The 25,596-nt window shown below is 32.6% G+C and overlaps 1 protein-coding gene across 1 annotated transcript in view; it reads right to left on the bottom strand.

Moving 5' to 3' along the window:
• Positions 1-25,596, bottom strand: part of LOC145249495 (A disintegrin and metalloproteinase with thrombospondin motifs 6-like) — a 733,443-nt gene that overhangs the window by 471,730 nt on the left and 236,117 nt on the right. Inside the window, exon 3 of the mRNA XM_080111103.1 lies at positions 13,801-13,984. Within this exon, the coding sequence (XP_079967229.1) occupies positions 13,801-13,984 (184 nt within the window). The remainder of the gene's footprint in view (positions 1-13,800; positions 13,985-25,596) is intronic.

Here is a 25,596-nt window from a genome sequence, read left to right as displayed (position 1 = left end):
TCATTTTAATCCCATTTCATTTTTATCTTATTTCATTTTTATCCTATTTCATTTTTATCTTATTTCATTTTTATCCTATTTCATTTTTATCTTATTTCATTTTCATCCTATTTCATTTTTATCCTATTTCATTTTTATCTTGTTTCATTTTTATCCTAGTTCATTTTTATCCTATTGCATTTTTATCCTATTTCATTTTTATCTTATTTCATTTTAATCCCATTTCATTTTTATCTTATTTCATTTTTATCCTATTTCATTTTTATCCTATTTCACTTTTATCCTATTTCATTTTTATCCTATTTCATTTTCATCCTATTTCATTTTTATCTTATTTCATTTTTATCTTATTTCATTTTTATCTTATTTCATTTTAATCCCATTTCATTTTTATCTTATTTCATTTTTATCCTATTTCATTTTTATCCTATTTCACTTTTATCCTATTTCATTTTTATCCTATTTCATTTTCATCCTATTTCATTTTTATCTTTTTTCATTTTTATCCTATTTCATTTTTATCTTATTTCATTTTTATCCTATTTCATTTTTATCCTATTTCATTTTTATCCTATTTCATTTTTATCTTATTTCATTTTTATCTTATTTCATTTTTATCCTATTTCATTTTTATCCTAGTTCATTTGTATCTTATTTCATTTTTATCCTATTTCATTTTTATCTTATTTTTATCTTATTTTATCTCACTTTGTTTATATCATATTTTATTATTTATCTCATTTCATGTATATCTTCTCATATTGTTATCTTATGCCAAGTTTATTTTATTTTATCATCATATTATTTTAGTTTAATCTTATTTTATGTTTTTCTTATTTTATGTTTTCTTATTTTGATCTTATTTTATTTTGATCTTATTTTATTTTTATCTTATTTTATTTTTATCTTATTTTAGTTGTATGTCATTTTATTTGTATCTTATATTATGTTTTTATCTCATTTCATGTTTTTTTTATTTTATTTTTATCTCATTTTATTTTTATCTTATTTTGTTTTTATCTTATTTTATTTTTATCTTATATTATTTTTTATCTTATTTTATTTTTATCTCATTTTATTTTTATCTCATTGTATTTTTATCTTATTTTATTTTTATCTTATTTTATTTTTATCTCATTTTATTTTTATCTTATTTTATTTTTGTTTTATTTTATTTTTATCTTATTTTATTTTTATCTCATTTTATTTTTATCTTATTTTATTTTTGTTTTATTTTATTTTTATCTTATATTATTTTTTATCTCATTTTGTTTTTATCTTATTTTATTTTTATCTTATATTATTTTTTATCTTATTTTATTTTTATCTTATTTTATTTTTGTTTTATTTTATTTTTATCTTATTTTATTTTGATCTTATTTCATGTTTATCTTATTTCATTTTTATTTTATTTCATTTTATATTATTTTTGTATTTTTTAATTTTATCTTTTGTCATTTTTATCTAATTATCTTACTTTATATTTGCCTTATTTTATTTTTATCTGATTTTATTTTTTATCTTATATTTGGTCAGACTGTATTTAAGTTTATTTAATTTAAATACTATTTTTTTATCTTGTTATTTTTAGTTTTATTATTATTATTACTACTACTAGCATTTACTATTATTACCAAATATTTAATCGTAATTTATTATTATTACCAAATAATAAATAGTAATTTATTATTATTACCAAATAATAAATAGCAATTTATTATTATTACCAACTAATAAATAGCAATTTATTAATGTTACCAAATAATTAATAGTAATTTATTATTATTACCAAATAATAAATAGTAATTTATTATTATTACAAAATAATAAATAGTAATTTATTATTATTACAAAATAATAAATAGTAATTTATTATTATTACCAAATAATAAATAGTAATTTATTATTATTACCAAATAATATATAGTAATTTATTATTATTACCAAATAATAAATAGTAATTTATTATTATTACCAAATAATAATTGTAATTCATTATTATTACCAAATAATAATTGTAATTTATTACTATTACCAAATAATAAATAGTAAGTTATTATTATTATTATTATTATTACCAAATTATAAATAGTAAGTTATTATTATTACTAAATAATAAATTGTAAGTTATTATTATCACTAAATACTGGCAGACCTATAAATATTATATTTTAATTAATACAGAATTCTTATCTATGTATCTATAAAAGTTAAAGTGTCTGTCTGTCTGTGTGTTTACATTTCCCTATGCAATAACTCTGTCAATTTTTAGTCTGCAGACTCGAAATTTGATATACAGAGTACTGATATTTGGGAAAATCTATGTGATCAGTTTTTGGCCAGAAATTTGGCGATTAAGGGGTCACAGTTTAACGATTCAACCTTTGAGAACTCTACCAAACTCCTCCAACAATTTTGGGTCTAAACCCTTGAAATTTTAGATAGAGGTGACTTGGACATGGATCTAACTTAATAATTTGATTTGAGCCCAAAACAATAAATTTTAAGGTGTCATAATAGGGGTCGAAGTTGAAACAATTAACCGTTTTTTTTTGTTTTGTTTTTTTTTGCTTAGCATACATCTCCAAACACCCGGGCAACTCCGGACTGAAATGCTAGTTTATTATAAACCAAAAATACTGCAGGTCTTAAACGATACGTTAAATTCTTTTAAATTAAAAATGATTTAAAAAAACAAAAAAAAAACGGAAAGAACCACGTGCATGCGATTATGTTTTTTTTTCTAAACAGTTCAAATCTTGTAAGTACAAAATACTCGAGCTGAGATCGAAGCCAAAACTCAAAGACAGTGAGTCAAATATGATAACCATTACACCAGCTTGACACGACTCTTACAAAGTGTTTTCAAACCAACTCATACCTAACATAAGAAACCTCTCATGTTTCACAGCAAAGCATGCGCAGTCGTGACACAGTTGAAAACAGATAAAAACCCAGTGGCTTCTCACATACCAATTTTTCAATTTTTACCATTCAGCAGACCCTTTTCCAGGAGGAAAACCGATTAAAAAGTTGCCCTCATATGTGAATACTCTATATAACAACTTTTTAGTCAATAGATGAAAAAGGCAGTGAGGCAAGTACAATAACCATTAGGCCAGCTTGACATGATTTAAAAAGCGTTTTCACACCTACTTATTCTTAACAAATAAACTGAACGATTCAGCATGCGCATTCATAAAGCAGTTGACAAACATAAAAATTTGATAACAAAAAATAGGGCTGCTATGGGGTCAAAATTTAATAATTGTTACGTGGGGTGGGTCATTGGATTTTTATCTGTTTGTCAACTGTTTCACGAATGCGCATGCGTGAATCGTTCACATGACTTATACTAAGAATAAGTAGATTTGAAAACCCTTTTTAAAGCCTATCAGGCTGGTCTAACGGTTATCGTACTTGTCTCACTGCCTTTAGGCCTTTGTTTCGATCTCAGCTCAATTTTTTTTACTTACAAGAAATGAAGCGTTTAAAAAATGTACTCATGCACATGTTTCCGTTTCTTTCCTTTTTTACTTCATGTTTAAAAAAGTAATTTAACGTTACGTTTAATACCTATGGTATTTCTGTTTATAAGAAATAAGAATTCTGCATTAATTAAAATATAATATTTATGCGTATTTTACAACCGGGAAACGCCGGGAGGCCTGGAAGTAATTCATATTTTAAAATGAGTAGTTCATGTTGAGATAACCTGTATATACAAGAACAAGTATTATTTTTAAATATTTAGTGAATGTTTATGGCGGTAAAAGTATGATTGGGTGCAGCATATTTTTACTCAATACCCATCCACGACTGCCTCAAAAGAAGGAACCGGAAGTACATCTAGCAGTTTCAGTCAGAGATTGGAAAATTAATCAGGAATGAAGAAAAGATCAAAGGAAAAACACGTGCAGGCAGATGTCATCGTTAATTTTTTATGAAACACACACACACACACACACGCATACACACACATACAAAGTAGTTAACAAACACATAAAAATTCTATGATCCTCACGTAACAATTATTCAATTTTGACCCCGTAGTTTTTTTACAAGGAGGAGTCGGTTTTTGCGTCGACATTTTTTTCAAAGTCATCATCTTGGTTGGATTGACTACGCTTAATTTCAATGCTTGGAGACATCGGCGAAGACGTCACGTTTTTTTTAACCTTTTTTTTCTTCTTCTCGTTACAGGTTCGAGTCTACCTGCCTACTACCACTTTTTTTTTAAACCTCTCTCCACCCGGGCTGCCTACTGTTGTTTTGATTCCCCCCACACACTAATTCCACTTTTTCTTCCATCTCTGCAGGGTTCCTTACTACACCACCTACACACACCCGGGCAACGCCGGGCACCCTCCGCTAGTCTAATATATAATAGATAAAATGTGTGTATGTGTGTCTGCCAAAAACTTTCCACACAGGCGACTGATCCTCACGGGATTGGTATCGTTTTGAAGCTCTACATCTCTGACAACAAATATAAAAAAATTGGCCAAAAACATTAATTCATTCACCTATAACTCGACCGTTTTTTACAAGGAGGGGTCGTTTTTTTCATCAACATTTTCACAAGGCTCTCGACTTTTAGTTTCGCCATGGACGCATCATCTAAAACGTTACATTTTTTCATCCTTTGCATTACGGGTTCAACCTTGACTGCCGGCCTGCCTACTACCACTTTTTTTTTCTTTAACAACACCTCTCTCCACCCGGACTGCCTATTGTTGTTTTGATTTCCCGCCACCCACTACTACAACTTGTTTTTAAAAATGTTTTCTTAAACGACGTTGGTTCCTATGATTTCATTGACGCAACATTTCGGCACCTTTCTGCGTTTTACGTAAAATGGCCGGAAAATTCCGACGATAGCACGGTCCTTATTCTGCATAAATACTGAACAATTAATAAGTAAACAATTCTCTACTTATTCTGTCAATTTTCATAATTTCGGAAGCTTAAAAAGTCTTTTTGGATGACAAAATTAAAATACTTCGTCTGGAACATTGCAGTTTAACAACGGATGTATTAAGATCTTCATTAGATTCATGACTTCTTGGTATCGGGGTATCACCCAATTGAAAGAAAATAAAATTGTTGAACATTTTCCAAAAATTCCGTTCACGCAATAAAATTTGATGAGTAAGTTTTTTATTTAATGATTTTTTTTTTAAAATAAAGAACAAAATTAAAAATGAGATAATATTAAGCTAAGAAAAAATTCTAATAAATACCAATTACAAACAGGAAATACTTTAACAGCGTTGTATGGTTGAAGTAAAAAAAAATGGTTAGAGTAAGTAAGAAATAATTGCCGAGTCAAGACATTCACAAAGCGATAAACTACTCTCAGCCACTCCTAAAAGACAGTTTTGCAAATCAAACAACGGTACGTGATTATGTAACTATATATTTCTCTCTCTCATTATATATATATATATATATATATATATATATATATATATATAAACACACAGACACACACACACACACACACACAAAGATAGTTTCAAAAATAGAGTCTCCTATATTTTTTACTAAAATGTTGAAGAGCTACAAAGACGAGAGTTGTATCATTAAAACGAGCGACCTTCTGTGCCCTATAATTTATTTCTTTTTTTTTTTTACATAGTCATCTCTCTTCTCAATGAACTTCTGTCAGGAATTTGGTGACACATCTCTGCTTCTGATGAGGTTGCTTTCTTAGAGTCTCATATCGTCAATATCTGCAACGGAAGGATGAAAGTTTCAGGTCATGAATGCATAAGTCCAGATATCATAGCAATGCAAATTGCATTCCCCTCTGATCCATTCGGACGAAGTGAAAAAAATAGGAGACATTACTTTTTGTACGCCTGGTGTGTGTGTGTGTATATATATATATATATATATATATATTAGTGAAGGGACTATTCCAATATTTTCCCAATTTCGATACAATTATCGATTCTGTAGTAAATTCCTGATTCCGATACAAGCATTGATTCTAATTCCAGTTTTTTATAAATCTCTAAATATCTCCATCACCATATATAATATTTTGATTGCAGAAATTCCCCTCTGAACCAAAGTAACGTATGTTTGTAACAACAGATGCCACATACAAATTTAATACATCTACCCTAACTAACTTATGCAGCTTACGTCCATCATTTCTGCCACATTCACTAGTGATAATAACATGCTACATTACATTTGGTTAGCAACACCATCACAATCGCCACATCTACAGAGGAAGAAGTTCCTATTTCTCTCTTTCGATATTTAGTGCTCCCACTGCTACCAATTGAGACCGGGTCAAATTATATATTTCCCTACAATATTGTGCTTGCACTGCCATTAATTGATTATTATATACATGCATAACATAATCTTTCCATTTCCCCGATTCCAAATAATAAATTCTCCCTTCTCAAATTCATCCCATTTGGATTGGCTAATACCTGACCATTCGCATGTTCTGGAATCTACTTCTACAATAAATAAACGAATGCTCCAGAAATTATAAAATATGGCATCGCCCTCTACAGAAGAAATTCGTGCTAGAAAACTAACTAAATAAAACGATTTTCATTGCACTCTACAAATTACAATCGTACTGAAAAACAAACAAAAGTAAACGTTAATCGGTTGGCGTTTTTAAAAAAACCCAACAAAATTAAACATATTAACTGATTGTCGGCGCACTCTACAGATTACAATCGTGCTAAAAAAATTAAACATTAACCGAATTGTGTCCCTTTATACAGAAAACAATAAAATTGTTTTTTTATGGGTAAATTTTTACACTAGCTCAACCTCCTCAATTTTCTTTAAGATGACGAATTTTATAAGTTTTCGACTATGCTGATTGCGAAAATCTCATTTAAATTTGGCAAAGACAAGTACTTTTCAATGGTTTGGGGTGTCTATTCCGAAAGCCGTTCTTAATATGAGGGGGCTGGGGTTGTCTATTCTGAAAAATCATTCTCAATATGCGAAGGTTTTGGGTGTCTATTCCGAAAGCCGTTCTTAATATGAGGGGCCTGGGGTTGTCTATTCTGAAAATCAATCTCAATATGCGAAGGTTTGTGGTGTCTATTCCGAAAGCCGTTCTTAATATGAGGGGCCTGGGGTTGTCTATTCTGAAAAATCTGGTGATCTCAAGACGGACACATGTTTTTTGCTTTGCATAAACGTAGATTACTGGTTATGTAAAGATTGTTTTATTTAGATTTAGAAAATACGTAAGGGTTCGATTAATTTATGCATATGAGAATTTTTGTCAAGTTCACAATATTTTAGTACTTAACTCCTGACAGTTGGGGTCGCGATTTAACAATATTACACAACCGTTGTTACACCGAACCCAACTTATCTCTTGGCGACAATATATGCACATTGTGTGACTATGCCTTTTACTTTTTTTTTTTTACACAGTGATCACCACTTATCAAGGCCCGGAAGCCACTCAGGGATAAGGGTTATTGCAAGTACATTACGTTAGTGTGGAGATTTGATGAAGTGTTTAATTAAGGGGGCGGTTCATTAGGAATTTGTTACCATTGGACTTGGAGACATCCAAGTTGTAGTCTGTAGCAGAAACAAATGGAACTTTTTTTCTTTCGCAAGTCAATGCCTCTCCCTTGTGTTATTTGGCCATATACTGGCCAGTCAGAGGTACGACACATTGACCCTTTCTCTCCCCTAAGGAAATCGGACAGATTCCGGTTTGAAGGAAAAAACTGTTTCTTACCGAGAGAGACGCCAAGCAGATCGGACCGTTTTCCTCGCTCTCTCTCCACCTCTGTATTATTTCATCCGGTATCGACGATTCCCACTGGGAATAACTACCGCGATAGCACCAGGTGGCCAGAGTCCAGTTTTACCCAGGGATAATATCACCCTGTGAACATTCGCATGAATAAACCTTTTCTTTGTTACATTTATTGAAGTCGTTGTGTTCGTTGTATCAGAAGCTCGTGTTGAATTATTTATTTTCTTAGGTTGTGCTCCAAAAGCACAAAACCCTAAAACTCCGTCTCATATGTGAATATATTTATGTCATGTAGTCAACTCAAGGGTAGAGCTCAATGGGTATTGGAAGTTTAAACCTTACTAATATTTAATTCCAGAGCAATTATATATTTAGATATCAATAAATACATTTAAAAAATGGCGAATATATAGTCTTTTTGTTCACTGCAAGTATCGTGTAAATAAAAAAAAAAATACTGGAAATCTTTTTTCTCAACAATGTCCGAAGTTTGTTTATTTTTTTAATTTGAAAATTTATTCATTAATAAAATACGAGCTTTGTTTTTATAAATACTTCGTTCGTATTAACAGTGAGGCTCTAATATTTTTTAAATTTAAAAAAAAATTGCTTTTTAGAAGGCTTTGATTTTTGTCTGAAAATATCTCAATTAACTCGCAGTTTTCCTCAGCGGAAAAACAGTCAGGAAAATGTCATTTATATAGACTAGCTATAATTTTTCCAGTAAGCACAGTTTGAAAACTTCAGAGTATAAAAGATATAATATTTTTTTAGATAATATAGAAACACTAGAAAGTCGCCCGGCGTTGCCCGGTCGCAAAAGACACATAAATATTATATTTTAATTCATACAGAAACGGAGACATATGCATGCGAGTATTATGTTTTTTTCTAAAACGTTCACTTCTTGTAAGTTAGAAAAAAATACTCCAGCTGAGATCGAAACCAAAACCTAAAATCGGTGAATACAGTACGATAACAATTAGACCGACTTGACACACTCTTACAAAGTTTTTTCAAACCTACTTATTCTTAACATAAAGAAGCTGTCATGTTTCACTGCCGTGCATGCGCATTTGTGAAACAGTTAACAAACAGATAAAACTACGTTGACTCAAGTACGAACTTTCAAATTTTGACCCCTTAGCAACCCTTTTTGGGGGATGAAAACCGATTTAAAAGTTTTCCACGTGTCTGAATATCCTACATACCAAATTTCACATACAAATGCATTTTCACTTGTATAGATATATAGATATAGATAAAAAAAAAAGGGATATCCAATTTGAAGTCCACGTACGAAGTTGAAAAATAGAACAGTAATAAAATCCAAAAAATAGTGGAGTTGATTGAAACTTATATGGTAAGCGTAGACCCGATGGTATTATTCGGAAATCCAATTGTGAAATATCCATCTGCAAACTTGGGAAATCCAAATTATATTAATCTATAATTCTTGCATGAGAAATTGCGTAGGTGTAGAAGCTATATCTTGAAAGGTTAAAAGAAATTAGTTTGAATTTTAAATGCTAACGTATAATTTTTATCCCTTGTTTCTCACAATAAATGTTTTAAATTCTAATTTACAAAATTTTAACTTCATATAGCGAAGCTCTATCTCGAATATTGAACAGTTTTCTTCTAGTTAGGATTATCCTATGGATATTATTATTATTATTATTGTTATTATAATTATTATTGCTATTATATATATATATATATATATATAAACTAACATAATACTAAAAAAACACATACACATTTAACTACATATAGGTTCAAAATAGGTCAAGTCACTAGATATCTACACTCCCTACTAAAAAAGCACACACAAAGGAAGGGTTCAACATAAGATCAACTGGGCCTTTGTTCTGTAAGTGCCTGCTCATTGGCTGATTAGGAAGGGAGCGGTGGAAACTAGGAAGCTGATTGGCTAACTAAAAATTCAATAGAATATGCTTATATAAAAACGCGAGACTACAACAAATCTTCCCATAAGCCTGACGAATCCTAGTGTGAATGGAACGCAGAATATTCTGTGTAGCTTAATTGCCATATATATTTTTCTAACTTATCTACATATCTATAAAAGTGAACGTGTCTGTCTGTCTGTCTGTCTGTCTGTCTGTGTACATTTCCCTACGCAATAACTCTGTCAATTTTTAGTCTATAGACTCGAAATTTGAAATACCGGGTACTGAGATTTGGGAAAATCGATGTGACGGGTGTCAGCCAGAAATTTGGCTGTTAAGGGGTCAAATTTTAACGATTTGACCTTTAAGAACTCTACCAAACTCCTCCGACAATTTTGGGTCTAGACACTTGAAATTTTAGATATAGGTTTCTTGAACATGGATCTAACTTAATAAAGTGATTTGAGCCCGAAACAATAAATTTTAAGGGGTCATAATAGGGGTCAAAGTTTTAAAAAATTAACCATTTTTTTTGTTTTTTTGCTTTTTTTGCACAGCATACACCTCCAAACACCCGAGCAAGGGGTCAAAGTTCAACGATTTGACCTTTGAGAATTCTACCAAACTCCTCCGCCAATTGTGGGTCTAAACACTTGAAATTTTAGATATAGGTTCCTTGGACATGGATATAACTTAATAACTTGATTTGAGTCCAAAACAATAAATGTTAAGGGGACATAATAGGGGTCAAAGTTTAAAAAAATTGACCGCTTTTTCTTTTTCGTTTTTTTTTCTCAACATACACCTCCAAACACCCGGGCAACGCCGGGCTGAAATGCTAGTATATATATATATATATATATATATATATATATATATATATTATGCGAAAGACATTTAAGATCATTAACCACGCTTCTCCCGAATAGGCATTTCTTGAGTTTAGTGGCAAGCAGAAGTCTTGGACTACTAAAATAATGCCGAGATAAGCAGAGAGTTCTCCCATGTACATATAATACTAGATATTCATAAATGGTCATCTATTTTCGTACCGACCAAGGTCAACGTCGCTAAAAAAGTGTGTGTACATATATCTATATACCTATAAAGTTGAATTATTTTCTCGCTCTCACATTGATATTAAATGCCTACTTTTTCTATTTAAAAATTATTAAAACGAACTTAATATACTCAGTTATGCATATGCGAGAGATTAAATAGAGGTAAACTAATTTGCATATTCTTTGCAAAATAAACTTTAATTAATTATTCATTTTTTATTGGATGATTGCTTTCATTTAACTATTATGCCCAGTTCTATTTATGCATATTTTCTACATCGTGTATAATTGTGTAGCATTTAGAATGAAACAGTTTTAGAAAACTCACATGTATTTATATATACGTATGTGTGTGTATGTGTGTGTATGTTCCTGTGTGTGCGGAAATTCTCTACCAAACTCCTCTCTGAATTTTTAGTCTCCAGTCTTGAAGCTTGATATATAAGGTGTTTGGACCTGTGGAACACTTTCAATTTGGTTTTTCGCTGGGAAAACAGCTGTGAAGGGGTCAAAATTCAAACAAAAAACATTGACCATGGTTTGGTATAAGTCTACTATACCTATTTCTTTCTGCGCATGCGCTAATTAGCAGTCATGAAACTAAACGTCATTTTTTTTTCTGCTTTTGTATAGAAACCAAAGCATACGCTAACCTGGACAAGGTTGGAAAGCTGTATACTTTGGTTTCTATTCTAACATAATGTAACCAAGACATTTTTTTATTTTGAAATCATTACTATCTATTGGGTACAATATAATAATCGATAGAAAATTGGCTCTACTTATCTATATATATATATATATATATAAAAGGCAAAATGCGCGCGAGAGTTTTTGTATGTCCAAGAAAGGCTTTTTTTTCTGGGGTTCCCGGGGAGGAGGTTACTATCGCTTTGAATTGTGTATATACCCCCTAGATAATAATATCTACGATTTACGAACGTGTATCGTGTCTAGATTTATTTACATCGACCTTTACAAAATTATTGCTATTTTAGCTTCTCACATGTTGATTCGGCTTTTTCGTATAAAAGCGAAACTGATATGAAAGTAATGAGCCGTTCTTGGCTAACCCGGGAAACTTTTGACAAAGATCGCATCTCGTCAGACTTGTGGCTAAGATCAAAGGGTAGTATCTGAAGAGGCTACTCTGGGAATTGAACTCATTAGGAAAAATGACCCTTCCCTTGACAAACTCTCAAAACAATGCAAGGGAAGTGTCCCAGTGTTGGTTCATCCGTCACTCTATAGGGCTTTTAAATTGACTTTCCCTTTGGACGTTAGCGGCATTGTGAAAGAAGGTCAGAACATGAAAAACCTGATCACCTTGAGCATTGCATACAATGTTGGCGTCCTTTCCCCGGTTGCTTTCGGAGCTGAGTGTGACACACCTTAAGGTAGGTACCATGGCTTTGAATTTGGCTAGTATATATATATATATCTCGGAATATAGAATCAGTTCCTGACAACTTTCGACAAAAACTGAAATGTGCACTCTGTGGCAGATTTCTTCTACCTAAAGCTGATTTAGTGAACAAATGGCCAGTGTAGGTTTAGCCACTCAGCGATTGAGAGCCCAAGCCACCTAACATGTCTGGATGCCCAATGTTATTGGCAGATGGTCTTCACACTGTCTGCCACAACAAAGCATGTAAATACCTCCATTGGAAGATCTGAGGAAATGTGCGACTCAACGGATCGATTATTTGGGAACATAAACCACCACTGGTAACATAAAATGGGAAAGTGACCGCGTTCTACGACAAAGACATACAGGTGGACAGATACATTAAAGACAAGGCCATCAAGCCAGACATTGTAATATGGAACAAGCCCGTAAGAACTGCACTCATTATTGATGTCACAGTCCAAAATGACTTCCATCTTACTAAAGCTGAATGCCAAAAGATAAAATATCAGGACCTAAAAGATCATTTAAAAAGGACATCGTTTCTGAAAGAAATAAACATTATGACGGTTATGATAGGAGCAACTGGCCTAGTTAAAAAGAATCTTCAGAAATACTTGGAAGCAATCTCTGAAAGACCAAGCTGTAACGAAATAGGGATAGCAACTATAAAAGGAACAGCGTCTATTCTTAAAAGAGTTCTTGGATATAGGGATCAAGTGTTAGCTCCAGGAAGAGTTAGATCCCTTGATCTCTTAAAACTAACTGAAGTAAAATAATTAAAAAAAAAAAGGCACGACCAATAATTTGATGAGGATGTGCTGCCACCCAGACCACTCGTATTGTTGTAATATATGTGGATTGGTCTGTAAATCTGCATACGTTTGGACGAGACATTCAAAGGTGCATAATAAATCCCTTCCACAAGAGCCAGCAAATACTGAAAAGTTCCACTACCTTGTCTGTGAATGATTATGCAAGAGTAAAGCTGAGCTGAAGAGCCATCTACATGCATATGGACGCTCGACATCAACCTGAAAAGAGGGAAAGCTGTCAAGAAGGGCCAATCATTATATCTCAGAATATTGTTTCTTAAAACAAGACTAGCTTGGGTGCCCGGCATTGCCCGGGTGTTTGGAGGTGTGTGTTGAGAAAAAAAAAAAAAAAAAACAAGTAGTAAGCACACTCGAACCCATGATGCAAAGGCGGAAAAGAAAGTAGAGGTGTGTGTAAGGGTGTTGGTTGAGCAAAAAATAAACAAAAAAAAATATTAAGCAGGCTCGAACCCGTAACGTGCCAGAGAAAAAACAGGCGAAAAAAACAACAATGAGCCTACCCTGGTTGTGACGTCACGGGCGGTCAAATAACGCGTTTTATGCGACGTCATTTACACAAGCTTTGAATGACTTGCAGAAAACGTCAGCGAAAAAAGCGATCCTTGAAAAAAGTGCCCAGTTGAGGGTGAAGGAATTAATGTTTTTGGCCAATTTTTCGATATTTGTTGTCCGAAGGGTGAGCTTCAAACCGATACCGATCTCATGAAAATCCGTCACTTCTATCGAAAGTTTTTGTGAGACATACATACATACATACATACATACATACATACATACATACATTTAACAGACAGGTGAGACTTATATTATAGGTTACCTTTCAAGGGACACCCTTGCATGCCTTTCTGTTTGAAGGTCCCCGAATTTTGATGAATATCCAAATGTTGAGGTAGAGCTGAGCGTTTGTAGACAATATGTGGGTGTTTACCATCTTCTTTGATTGGATGATCCTTCACGGGTTCAATGAAGAATTCAGACTTTTTTGTCTGGAGAATTCCAGTCTAAATAAAGAAAGAAGAAATCAAAAAGACAATGGCATTAAAATTTAGTTTGCTTTACGGCATATCAAATCTTTGTTCTATTAAAAGTCAAAACCGCATCAGTTATTTCAAACGATGCATTTTATACAAGTAATAGAAGAATTAGCCATTCCAGGATCGGTAAAATTTATACCCTAAACAAAAAAGTTTTGCACTATTCCTATGTCTCCTTAAAAAGAATAAAATTAAAATATAATGATACTAAACATTATGTCTAGAATACTTATTCCAATTGTGATCAACATCCACTTCATGATTTTGGTTATAGAAAATGCCTAAAATGTAAGATATAAGCTTAAGGGGCTCTAATAAGAAATTTAAATTAAGGGAATCTTGCTACATTGGTGCGGAGTTTGGATAAAATTTAAATGTAAATCTGAAATATTGGAACTTTTTAAAACTTTTATGGCCTCTAAACCTGTTACAATACTTTAAAGAAGCTGCAACTTTGGGAAATATTTACGTCACATAATTAAAAACTGTTCACATTTTACAAAAATCTGACTTATTTGAATATTCAAGACGGGATTTCATTCTTTAAAGTATACAAATTTATATAAATATATATAAGTTATAAAATATATATGGTGATTAAGCTACACAGAATATTCCACGTTTCATCCACGTTGGGATTCATCAGGCTTATGTCTGATGAATCCTAGCGTGGATGAAATGCAGAATATTCTGTGTAGCTTAATCGCTATATATATTTTATAACATACTACCTAGCTCTACCTACGTATTGAGTACTGCTGAAGTAAATAATTAAAGTTTACGCATAAATTTATACTTTCGGATATTAATTTATATGAGTAAATGAAGTAGTTATATATATATATATATATATATATATATATATATATAGGAGGAAAATGTAAGTTTGTGTTTTTCTTTTAAAGACAGTAAGGGACATTTTGACCCTATTCCTCCTGCAGAAGAAAATGCCACCATAACTCTTTTTCTCTTGTCCCTCTGCCATATGTTTGTAATTCATTCAGACAAACTTAATCAAGTGGAGGGTCAAAGGGATTTACAATTATTGCTTTCTCGAGCAGAAAAGAATATGGCGACTGGCAAACAGATTCAGAAATAATGAAGAAAAGCAAAATACAGCATTAAGGTCAGATGAGGGAGGGAGGCCACATGAGAAAATAAAGGTGGAAATTAAGCGAGAGATGTCCATTTAGGGAATTCACACGGCAGAGATGATTAACGTCCATACAAACCATACGTACACATCGCTTTACTAAAGAGAGGAGACACAAATTGTTTTTCTATTTACACACTTTCTGGTACCCCTGTATCCACATGGTTGTTATGATATCCCTGTATCTACATGGTTGTTATGATATCACTGTATCTACATGGTTGTTATGATACCCCTGTATCCACATGGTTGTTATGATACGCCTGTATCCACATGGTTGTTATGATACCCCTGTATGCACATGGTTGTTATGATACCCCTGTATCTGCATGGTTGTTATGATACCCCTGTATCTGCATGGTTGTTATGATACCCCTGTATCTACATGGTTGTTATGATACCCCTGTATCTACATGGTTGTTATGATACCCCTGTATCTACATGGTTGTTATGATACCCCTGTATCTACATGGGTGTTATGATACCCCTGAATCTACATGGTTGTTATGATACCCCTGAATCTACATGGTTGTTATGATACCCCTGAATCTACATGGTTGTTATGATACCCCTGTATCTACATGATTGTTATGATCTCCCTGTATCTACATGGTTGTTATTATGCCCCAGAATCTACATGGTTGTTATGATATCCCTGTATCTACATGGTTGTTATGATATCCCTGTATCTACATGGTTGTTATGATACCTCTGTATCTACATGGTTGTTATGATATCCCTGCATCTACATGGTTGTTATGATATCCCTGTATCTACATGGTTGTTATGATATCCCTGTATCTACATGGTTGTTATGATATCCCTGTATCTACATGGTTGTTATGATATCCCTGTATCTACATGGTTTTTATGATATCCCTGTATCTACATGGTTGTTATGATATCCCTGTATCTACATAGTTGTTATGATATCCCTGTATCTACATGGTTGTTATGATATCCCTGTATCTACATGGTTGTTATGATATCCCTGTATCTACCTGGTTGTTATGATACCCCTGTATCTACATGGTTGTTATGATATCCCTGTATCTACATGGTTGTTATGATATCCCTGTATCTACATGGTTGTTATGATATCCCTGTATCTACATGGTTGTTATGATACCCCTGTATCTACATGGTTGTTATGAAATTCCTGTATCTACATAGTTGTTATGATACCTCTGTATCTACATGGTTGTTATGAAATTCCCGTATCTACATGGTTGTTATGATACCCCTGTATCTACATGGTTGTTATGATATCCCTGTATCTACATGGTTGTTATGATACCCCTGTATCTACATGGCTGTTATGATACCCCTGTATCTACATGGTTGTTATGATACCCCTGTATCTACATGGTTGTTATGATACCCCTGTATCTACATGGTTGTTATGATACCCCTGTATCTACATGGTTGTTATGATACTCCTGTATCTACATGGTTGTTATGATATCTGTATCTACATGGTTGTTATGATATCCCTGTATCTACATGGTTGTTATGATACCTCTGTATCTACATGGTTGTTATGAAATTCCTGTATCTACATGATTGTTATGATACCTCTGTATCTACATGGTTGTTATGAAATTCCCGTATCTACATGGTTGTTATGATACCCCTGTATCTACATGGTTGTTATGATACCCCTGTATCTACATGGTTGTTATGATATCCCTGTATCTACATGGTTGTTATGATACTCCTGTATCTACATGGTTGTTATGATATCCCTGTATCTACATGGTTGTTATGATATCCCTGTATCTACATGGTTGTTATGATACCTCTGTATCTACATGGTTGTTATGATATCCCTGTATCTACATGGTTGTTATGATATCCCTGTATCTACATGGTTGTTATGATACCCCTGTATCTACATGGTTGTTATGATATCCCTGTATCTACATGGTTGTTATGATACCCCTGTATCTACATGGTTGTTATGATACCCCTGTATCTACATGGTTGTTATGATACCCCTGTATCTACATGGTTGTTATGATACCCATGTATCTACATGGTTGTTATGATACCCCTGTATCTACATGGTTGTTATGATACCCCTCTATCTACATGGTTGTTATGATACCTCTGTATCTACATGGTTGTTATGATATCCATGTATCTACATGGTTGTTATGATATCCCTGTATCTACATGGTTGTTATCATACCCCTGTATCTACATGGTTGTTATCATACCCCTGTATCTACATGGTTGTTATGATACCCCTGTATCTACATGGTTGTTATGATACTCCTGTATCTACATGGTTGTTATGATATCTGTATCTACATGGTTGTTATTATGTCCCTTTATTTACATAGATACTATATCCCGGTATCTACAGAGTTATTATATCGTTTTTATTTTTTTATTTACTTACTATAACATTTTTCTTTAGTTATTCAGTTTTGTTTTTACTTTGTATTATACTTTGTATTTAGTCAATATACATCTTTTATTTAGCTATTTACAATTTTTTAGTCATAATTCTTATTTACTTATTACTCCCGTTTTATTTAGTTTATTATTATTTTATATTAGGTTGGTGCAAAAATCATGGTTTTTGATGTTCAACTATATATATAAAACATTATTTTTTCGCCAACCTAATAATATTTGGTTTCTATATATTTTTGTTTTTTTTATTATTTATTGCGCTAGTATTTAGTATTTATTTAGTTAGTTATTTATATTTTTGTATCTAACTTTGAATCAATGGCCATATTTAACACTTCAATTTAAGAAGAATTAATACATTAAAATATAAACAATCCTCACGAGAAAAACTAGAAACTAATTTGTGAGCCATGAAATAGAAAAATATATATGTTTATAGAAAGAAAGCAAAAATCAAAGAACAATATTTATGTGTAAAACATGCATAAATATTATATTTTAATTCATACAGAAACATGCGAGTATTATGTTTTTCTAAACGATTCAATTCTTGTAAAAAAAAAAAATACTCGAAATGAGATCGAAACCAAAACCTAAAGACAATGAGTCAAGTACGATGACCATTAGGCCAGCTTGATACGATCTTTACAAAGTGTTTACAAACTTACTTATTTTTAACATAATAAATCGGTCATGTGAACCATTCACGCATGAACATTTGTGAAAGAGTTAACAAATAAAAATCCGACGACTCCTACGTACCAATTTTTAAATTTGTACCCCTTAGCAGCCCGTTTTTTTTTTTTTTTTAGGATAAAAACCGATTAAAACGTTTTTCACGTGTCTGAATGCTCTATATACCAAATTTCAAGTCTGTAGATAAAAAATCCGTTGAGTGTATAAGTTGAGAAGTATCCACACACAGACACGCACACACATACTTTAATAGATATACAGATGTACAAGAAAAATAAAATAAAAAGTATAAAGGCAAAAAAAAAAAAAAAAAAAATATTATAACTAAAGAAAGAAAAAAGAAAGGACATTTCTTTGAAATTCCAAAATCAAAAATAATTGAGAATGAAACACCTTTTCCTTTTTTTTTTTTTTTTTTTTTAAATGAGTGTTTCTTCGGAATAAGAACGAAAATAGAAAACCACAAAATTTAATTTGCATTAAAAAAAAAAAAACAATCAACTTAACAACTGTCATGTTTGTTTTAATCATCTTTTGGCACCATAAAAATTCGCCACAACTCTTTATTTTCGTCAATACTATTTTTCATTCTATGCTATCGATTTTCTCAATGTTTTTTCCTCTTGTATTTAAGCTCCACCTGCATGTTGAGCTTATTATTAGATCGAACAGTCTCCATTTAAAGATTTCGTATATACTTCTTGGAGATATATATATATATATATATATATATATATATATATATATATATATATATATATATATAGAAAGAGAGAGAGAGAGAGAGAGAGATCCATATATATATATATAGTTGCCTGTCTAGCCGTACTTATTAGTTGTGAAACAGCGAAACAGTACTGTATGTAGATGACTATATATTTCATAATCCTTTGAGGGGTACTGAATTTATATAACACAATTATGAAGGGAAAACTTAAATTCATGATTAAAAACGTTTAAAAAAAGGTTAAGAGAAAAAAAAATTGGAAGAGTCAGCTGACCGGTTTCGCCCTCGCTTTATCAAAGCTATATGGAAGGACTTGTTTTTGGAGAAAAAAAAAAAGACGAATGGGAATCGAAAATATGCACAAATAAAATCACGTTGCGTTACGTTATGTATGGGGAAAGGAAAAAAATTGGAGGAAAGCAATTGAAACACAGCAACTCGAAGATCCTAGAAACTAATCAGGCCTCTTTGGTTTGAGCGTGATTAGTCTCTAGGATCTTTGAGTAATATGACGTTGCTGTATTTCAATTGCTTTCCTCCATTTTTTTTCGCTTCACCCCGTTGACTTTATTTTAAACGTTTTAATCATGAATTTAAGTCTTCCCTTCATGATTGCAATATATATATATATATATATATATATATATATATATGCATATACTAGCAAAAGTACCTGCCGTTGATTGGGTTCAAAAACAGCCTACAGAAAATGGACTCTGATTTATGAAAGTATGATAGCTTATGAAAAGGAACGGTTGTAAAAAGATAGCTTCGAATTTGGAGGTATCAAAACCAAAGCAAAATATGATGAAAGTAAAAATAAAATAGATAAACCCCATAATTTATTATACCATACCTGTTCACACTGAAACACTTATCACAATATTCTGTGGATCTATATTAAAAAACCTTGTTAAACTTTGTGACATATTTCCATTCTATGGAGGTTAGGTGCGGACGAACACCCCATAATTTTATTATACCATATTTCTTCAAACTGAAGCATAATTATCAAAGTATACTTACGCAGATAGATATGAAAAGTCTTTATTAAAGTGTGTGCCTATTTTCATTCCATGAAGGCTAGGCGCGAACGCAGACCCCTCAATTCTATTATACCATCCGTATTTAAGTTAAAGCATACTTATCAAAGTATTCTTCTGTACATCTATATCAAAAACACTTGTAAACTTTTTTTTTAATTTTTAAATTTTTATTTCCATACTTTGTGGACCAGGTGCGAACGCAGACCCCACAGTTTTAATGAACCACCGTTCTGGCTGATCAAACATACCCATTCCTGTGTCTCAATACATCTTCTATAATTATATGTTATTAGTTTTTTAAAATAGTCAGCCATATAGGAGCCTATTTGTAACCAGACACACACACAGACATTCAGCTTTATATATATATATATTTTTTATTTATTTATTTTTTTTTTTTTTATTACATTTTCACCCCAAACAAGGCACATTGCCACTTTGGTGTAGGGAGCTACTATCATGGGCAGCAACTACTGGGGCACTATGTTGGGATTTGGGCAGCAAGATGTCGGTTCACGTTACACTTGAACTTCTGCATGTCAGTAAAATTAGGGAAGCAGGGACCTGGAATGGAATTCTAGAGTCTAGCGGTTCTGGGAAGAAACTACAAGAGTAGAAAGATCTTTTACATCTAGGGATCTCTACTGAGTGGGGGTGGGATTTAGCTGCCTGTCGGGTTTGTCGAGGGTGTCTACGTCATGGGGGCACAAGTGTTTGCAGTTTGTCAGAGCATTCACCATTAAAATACTTGCAAAACAGGCAGAGAGATGCAATGTTTCGTCGATGGGACAGAGGCTGAAGCTTAGATGCTAGTTTAGGGCCTATCAGATTGGCAACTCTCTTTTGAACCTTGTCTAGGAGCGAGAGACTAGCAGCAGATGCACCAGCCCAAATGTGACAACAATACTCCATACATGGGCGAATGGTGGCCTTATAGAGGTACAGGATACTTTCAGGTGTCAGTAGTTTTCTAGCACGGTAGAGAGAGCCTACCTTTTTCACAGCGGCCCTGGAAATGTTTTCAATATAATTGTTCCAACTCCTATTTCCTGTGAACGTTAGGCCAAGCAGTTTGAAAAATGTACCCTCAGACAGGGAGTCACTGACCATTACTATTGGTGGCAGAGAAGGTTTCTTGTAATTATTGAAGGAAACCAGTTTAGTCTTGGCAGCATTGAATGTGACCATCCATTTTTGTCCCCATTCCACTTCAGATTGGAGGTCGTCCTCTAGTGTTTTTGCCATTTCTTTAGATATGTATTCATTTGTTTTTCTGTCATGCCTGTTATAGAACGTGGTGTCATCAGCATAGATACCCATCTCAGAGGCAGTTTTGTCGGGGAGGTCACTAATAAATATTAGGAACAATAAAGGTCCAAGGATAGACCCCTGAGGCACTCCCGCATTTATATCACACTGTTTAGATGTACGACCGTCGAGGACAACCTGGATTTTTCTCTTATCTAAGAAGGATTTAATTATGTTAAGTATTCTACCAGTGATACCATATGATTTAATTTTCCTGAGATGACCCTCATGCCATACCCTGTCAAAAACCTTAGATATATCTAGAGCTACCGCTCTGCCCTCGCCTGCTTTGTCCAGTAAATGGTATATACATTCAGAGATTACAGTGAGGATATCAGCTGTGGAACGGGCTTGTCTAAATCCATATTGTTTGTCAGTCAGAAATTTAGCATCTGTAAGGTGCCGGACTAGAGCATGGTTAATTATGGTTTCAAATATTTTGGCGAAAAGTGGGAGGAAGCTAATGGGCCGATAATTTGATGGGTCAGTTCTTTCACCAGAATTCTTGAATACTGGTACCACAGAAGCAGTTTTCCAACAGCCCGGAAAGCATGATTCATTAAGGCATTTGTTGTAGAGTTTGGAGAGAACTGGAGCTACTTCGGCTGAGCACTTTTTTAATAGCACAGCTGGGATGAGATCAGGTCCACATGCCTTTGAAGTGTCAGGGTTTTTTATGATAGCGTGTACCTGAGCAGGGGTGATTTTTAGATCATCTAGCGTGGCGTCTTTCCGCAAAGGAAAGTCAGGCAGGGGGTGGTTGGAAGGGTCCAGTGTGGAGTTCGAGGCAATCGGCTGGCTAGCATATTAGCCTTGCCGGTTGCTGAGCAAACAACCTCGTGATTGTTGGTTAGTGGGGGAATTGTTGATTGCCCATTATTTACTACACTGTTGTAGATTTTCCAGAAGTCTCGATTTCCTAATTTTTGTGCTTCGATGCGCTTTTTAGTGGTTTCAGTAAATTCTCTCTTAGCTGTCGCTATTTCTTTCTTAACGTTACTTCTAGCTTCTATATACTTCTGTTTGTTTGAACTGGACTTATGCCAGTTAAATTTGCGATATGCATGCTGCCTTTGAGCAATATATATATGTATATATATATATATATATATATATGTGTGTAATTCTTGGTTCGTTCGTTATCAATAAAACCATATTTCTACATTACCAATTTAATTGAAATTTTCAGACAGCCTTTCCTTAGAGTCAAGGAATGTCTTTATGTTATTAAAATAAATTAATATATCAAATTGTAAAAATGTTAAATAAAATAAAAATATTTTCTGTGAGTTGTTTCTGCAGGACTATTAGGTTTTTACTTCCGGTAGTTGTTTCAATATATCCACCACGATTTGACGACTAATCGATAAGTGAAAAAAAAAAAAACATCTACATATTTATCATTTAATCATTTTAAAACTTCATCTTGCATTATATTTTTTAATTTGTTAAACAACATGGTTAATTTAAATTACATTTTAATCACATGATCACATTTTCAATTATGTGCTTATATTTTACTCATTTAAATTTGTAAAGGATGTAAACAAACTTTTGCTCGATACCGGTGTCGACCTTTAAGAGTCCCTTTTAGTGATTACCTGGTTTGAGGATATTTGTACAACTAAACGGCAAATCTGCCTTCTATGCTTTCAACTAACAATTTATTAAAAAACAAAAAGGTAAATTTTCCCATTAGGTCCACCTCCACAATTTTTTACATGGGTAAGTTGCGGGAATTTATTCCGAAAGCCGTTCTTACCATGGGGAGAATAGTGGTATTTATTCCAAAAGCCGATGGGGAGGTTAGGGGTGTCTGTTCTGAAAGCCGTTCTTAATATGAGGAGTTTGGGGTATTTATTCATGGCCGCCAGTGAATTATAGTGCATAGTAAGGTCTTTATATCTCGAAAACTACTTGCCTCTGCAAATTTTAAATGGGATTTTCTTATTCAGCATAGTGGAAAATCTTTAAAATAGTCATTTTAAAAACAATTGTGGAGGTGGACCTAATGTAAAAAAAAAAATTGCCAGATATCGTGAAATTTAAATTTAACTTGGAAAAACTATTTTAAAATAGCGCGGTACCAAAAATAAAAATAGACAGAAAAATAGCCCCTTCGGGTTTGTACTTGCACAAAATTTGAAAAAGTTGTCAACAAAAACAAATATATAACAAGTAGATGTTTCCAAAGTCAAGATAAGTTACTTTTCTACCTAACTGGATAATTTTTAGTGTTTTTATTGGGTTTGTATTACTATACACAGATTCGAAAAGGTTGTCCAGAAACAGTGTATAACAAATATTATCAAAGGCAAGATAAGTTACTTTTCTACCAAACTGGATAATTTTTTAGTGTTTTTATTTAATGTAAAATGTTTATTCGGCTCGAAAAACACAACGTTTACTGCTATATTTGAAAATTACAAATGTCGGTAGACTGTGTTAAACACGTTAAGTTTGGGAAAATGAATTAAAACTAAAAAAAAACTGTACAAATTACTGTTAAATAACCACCGAATATATGGCAGCCTATGTCACGGTAACATATATTGAGTGAGTTCCTAAAAGTATTTTGTATAGTTTTAATTCATTTTCCCAAACTTAACGTGTTTAACACAGTCTGCACCATTTGTATTTTTCAAATATACTTATAAACACTGCATGTTTTTGAACCGATTAAACATTTTACATTAAATAAAAACATTAAAATCTTATCCAGTTAGGTAGAAAAGTATCTTATCTTACCTTTGATAACATTTGTTATATATTTATTTTTTGACAACTTTTTCGTATCTGTGTTTAGTAATACAAACCTTTTTATTTAATGTAACGTTTAGTCGGCTCAAAAAACAGTGTTTATCGGTATATTTGAAAAATACAAAGGGTGGTGGACACTGTTGATTACGTTAAGTTTGGGAAAATGAGTTAAAACTAAACAACTATACAAAATATCGCTAGCAACCCACCAAATATGTCAGCCTATGCCATGGTAACATATATTCGGTGTGTTTCTGACACTGTTTTGTATAGTTTTTAACTTACTTTCCCAAACTTAACATATTCAACAGAGTTTGTGACCATTTGTCTTTTTCAAATACATTGATAAACACTGTTTTTCGAGTTGATTAATCATTCTACATTAATTAAAAACACTAAAAAATCATCCAATTAGGTAGAAACGTAACTTACCTTCCATTTGCTTTCATTTATTTGTTTTGGGACAACTTTTTCGAATCTGTATTGTAACGCCCCCCCCCTTCCTCCAAATACTAATTAAAAACTCACTTTTTTTAATATAAGAAAACAAAAACGAACAAAAAAAACTCGATTTAGCGTTTCAACATTTTAGCAACGTTCGACTTAATCCACTGATTGTTGATCGAGTCCAACCTATGCTGGATGGAAACTCCCGAGGATCCGGATCCAATTCTGCAAGAGTATCATTTTTTTTTTTACATTTTCGCCTTTTTTTTTTCTCACTTTTTGGAGTGGATTGCTGTACTAAGAATGTAAGAAACATGCATTTTCTCTTTTTATTAGACTTTTCCATTACACCAAATTGAGCCACAGCAACGCGTGGCAGGGTACAGCTAGTGTATGTATGCGTGTATGTATATATATATATATATAGCGATAATCCAAAATCGTTTCCACCCAAAATAGGTAACAGCAGAGCATGCTAATGAAGGAAGACCAATGGCCAATCTGGTTGAAAAAAAAACCCTAACCTTAACCAACTGTAGCGTAAATGCTATCTACTTAACTGCCATGTCGCACTTCATAACATATTACTGCATTATTACATAAAACACTAGCAAGCTGCCCGGCATTGCCTGGTCGTAAAATATGCATAAACATTATATTTTAATTACTGCAGAATTCGTATTTATTATAAACAGAAATGCGGTAGGTATTAAACATAACCTTACATTCCTTAAAAAGGGGGGGGGGCAGTAAAAAACGGAAATAAACTGAGACATGTGCATACGAGTATTATGGGTTTTTTTCTGAACAGTTCACTTCTTGTAAGTAAAAAAAAAAATTTCTTGTACTGAGATCGACACCAAAAGCTAAAGATAGAGAGTCAATCATTTAGACGCCATTATTTAGGAAGGAAACGTAACAAGACAGACTACAGTTACTTCGTCTTTGTATTGTTTATTATTTCGGCAAAACATACAATTGTCCTTCGAAAATTATTTTTATTATTAATTCATTTTCTAGT

The sequence above is a fragment of the Euprymna scolopes genome, chromosome 28 (assembly GCF_053919585.1).
Source record: "Euprymna scolopes isolate OS-2025 chromosome 28, ASM5391958v1, whole genome shotgun sequence".
Taxonomy (NCBI): Eukaryota; Metazoa; Mollusca; class Cephalopoda; order Sepiida; family Sepiolidae; genus Euprymna; species Euprymna scolopes.
Note: the sequence above shows the minus strand (reverse complement) of the source record. Positions and strands in the feature narration are given on the sequence as shown.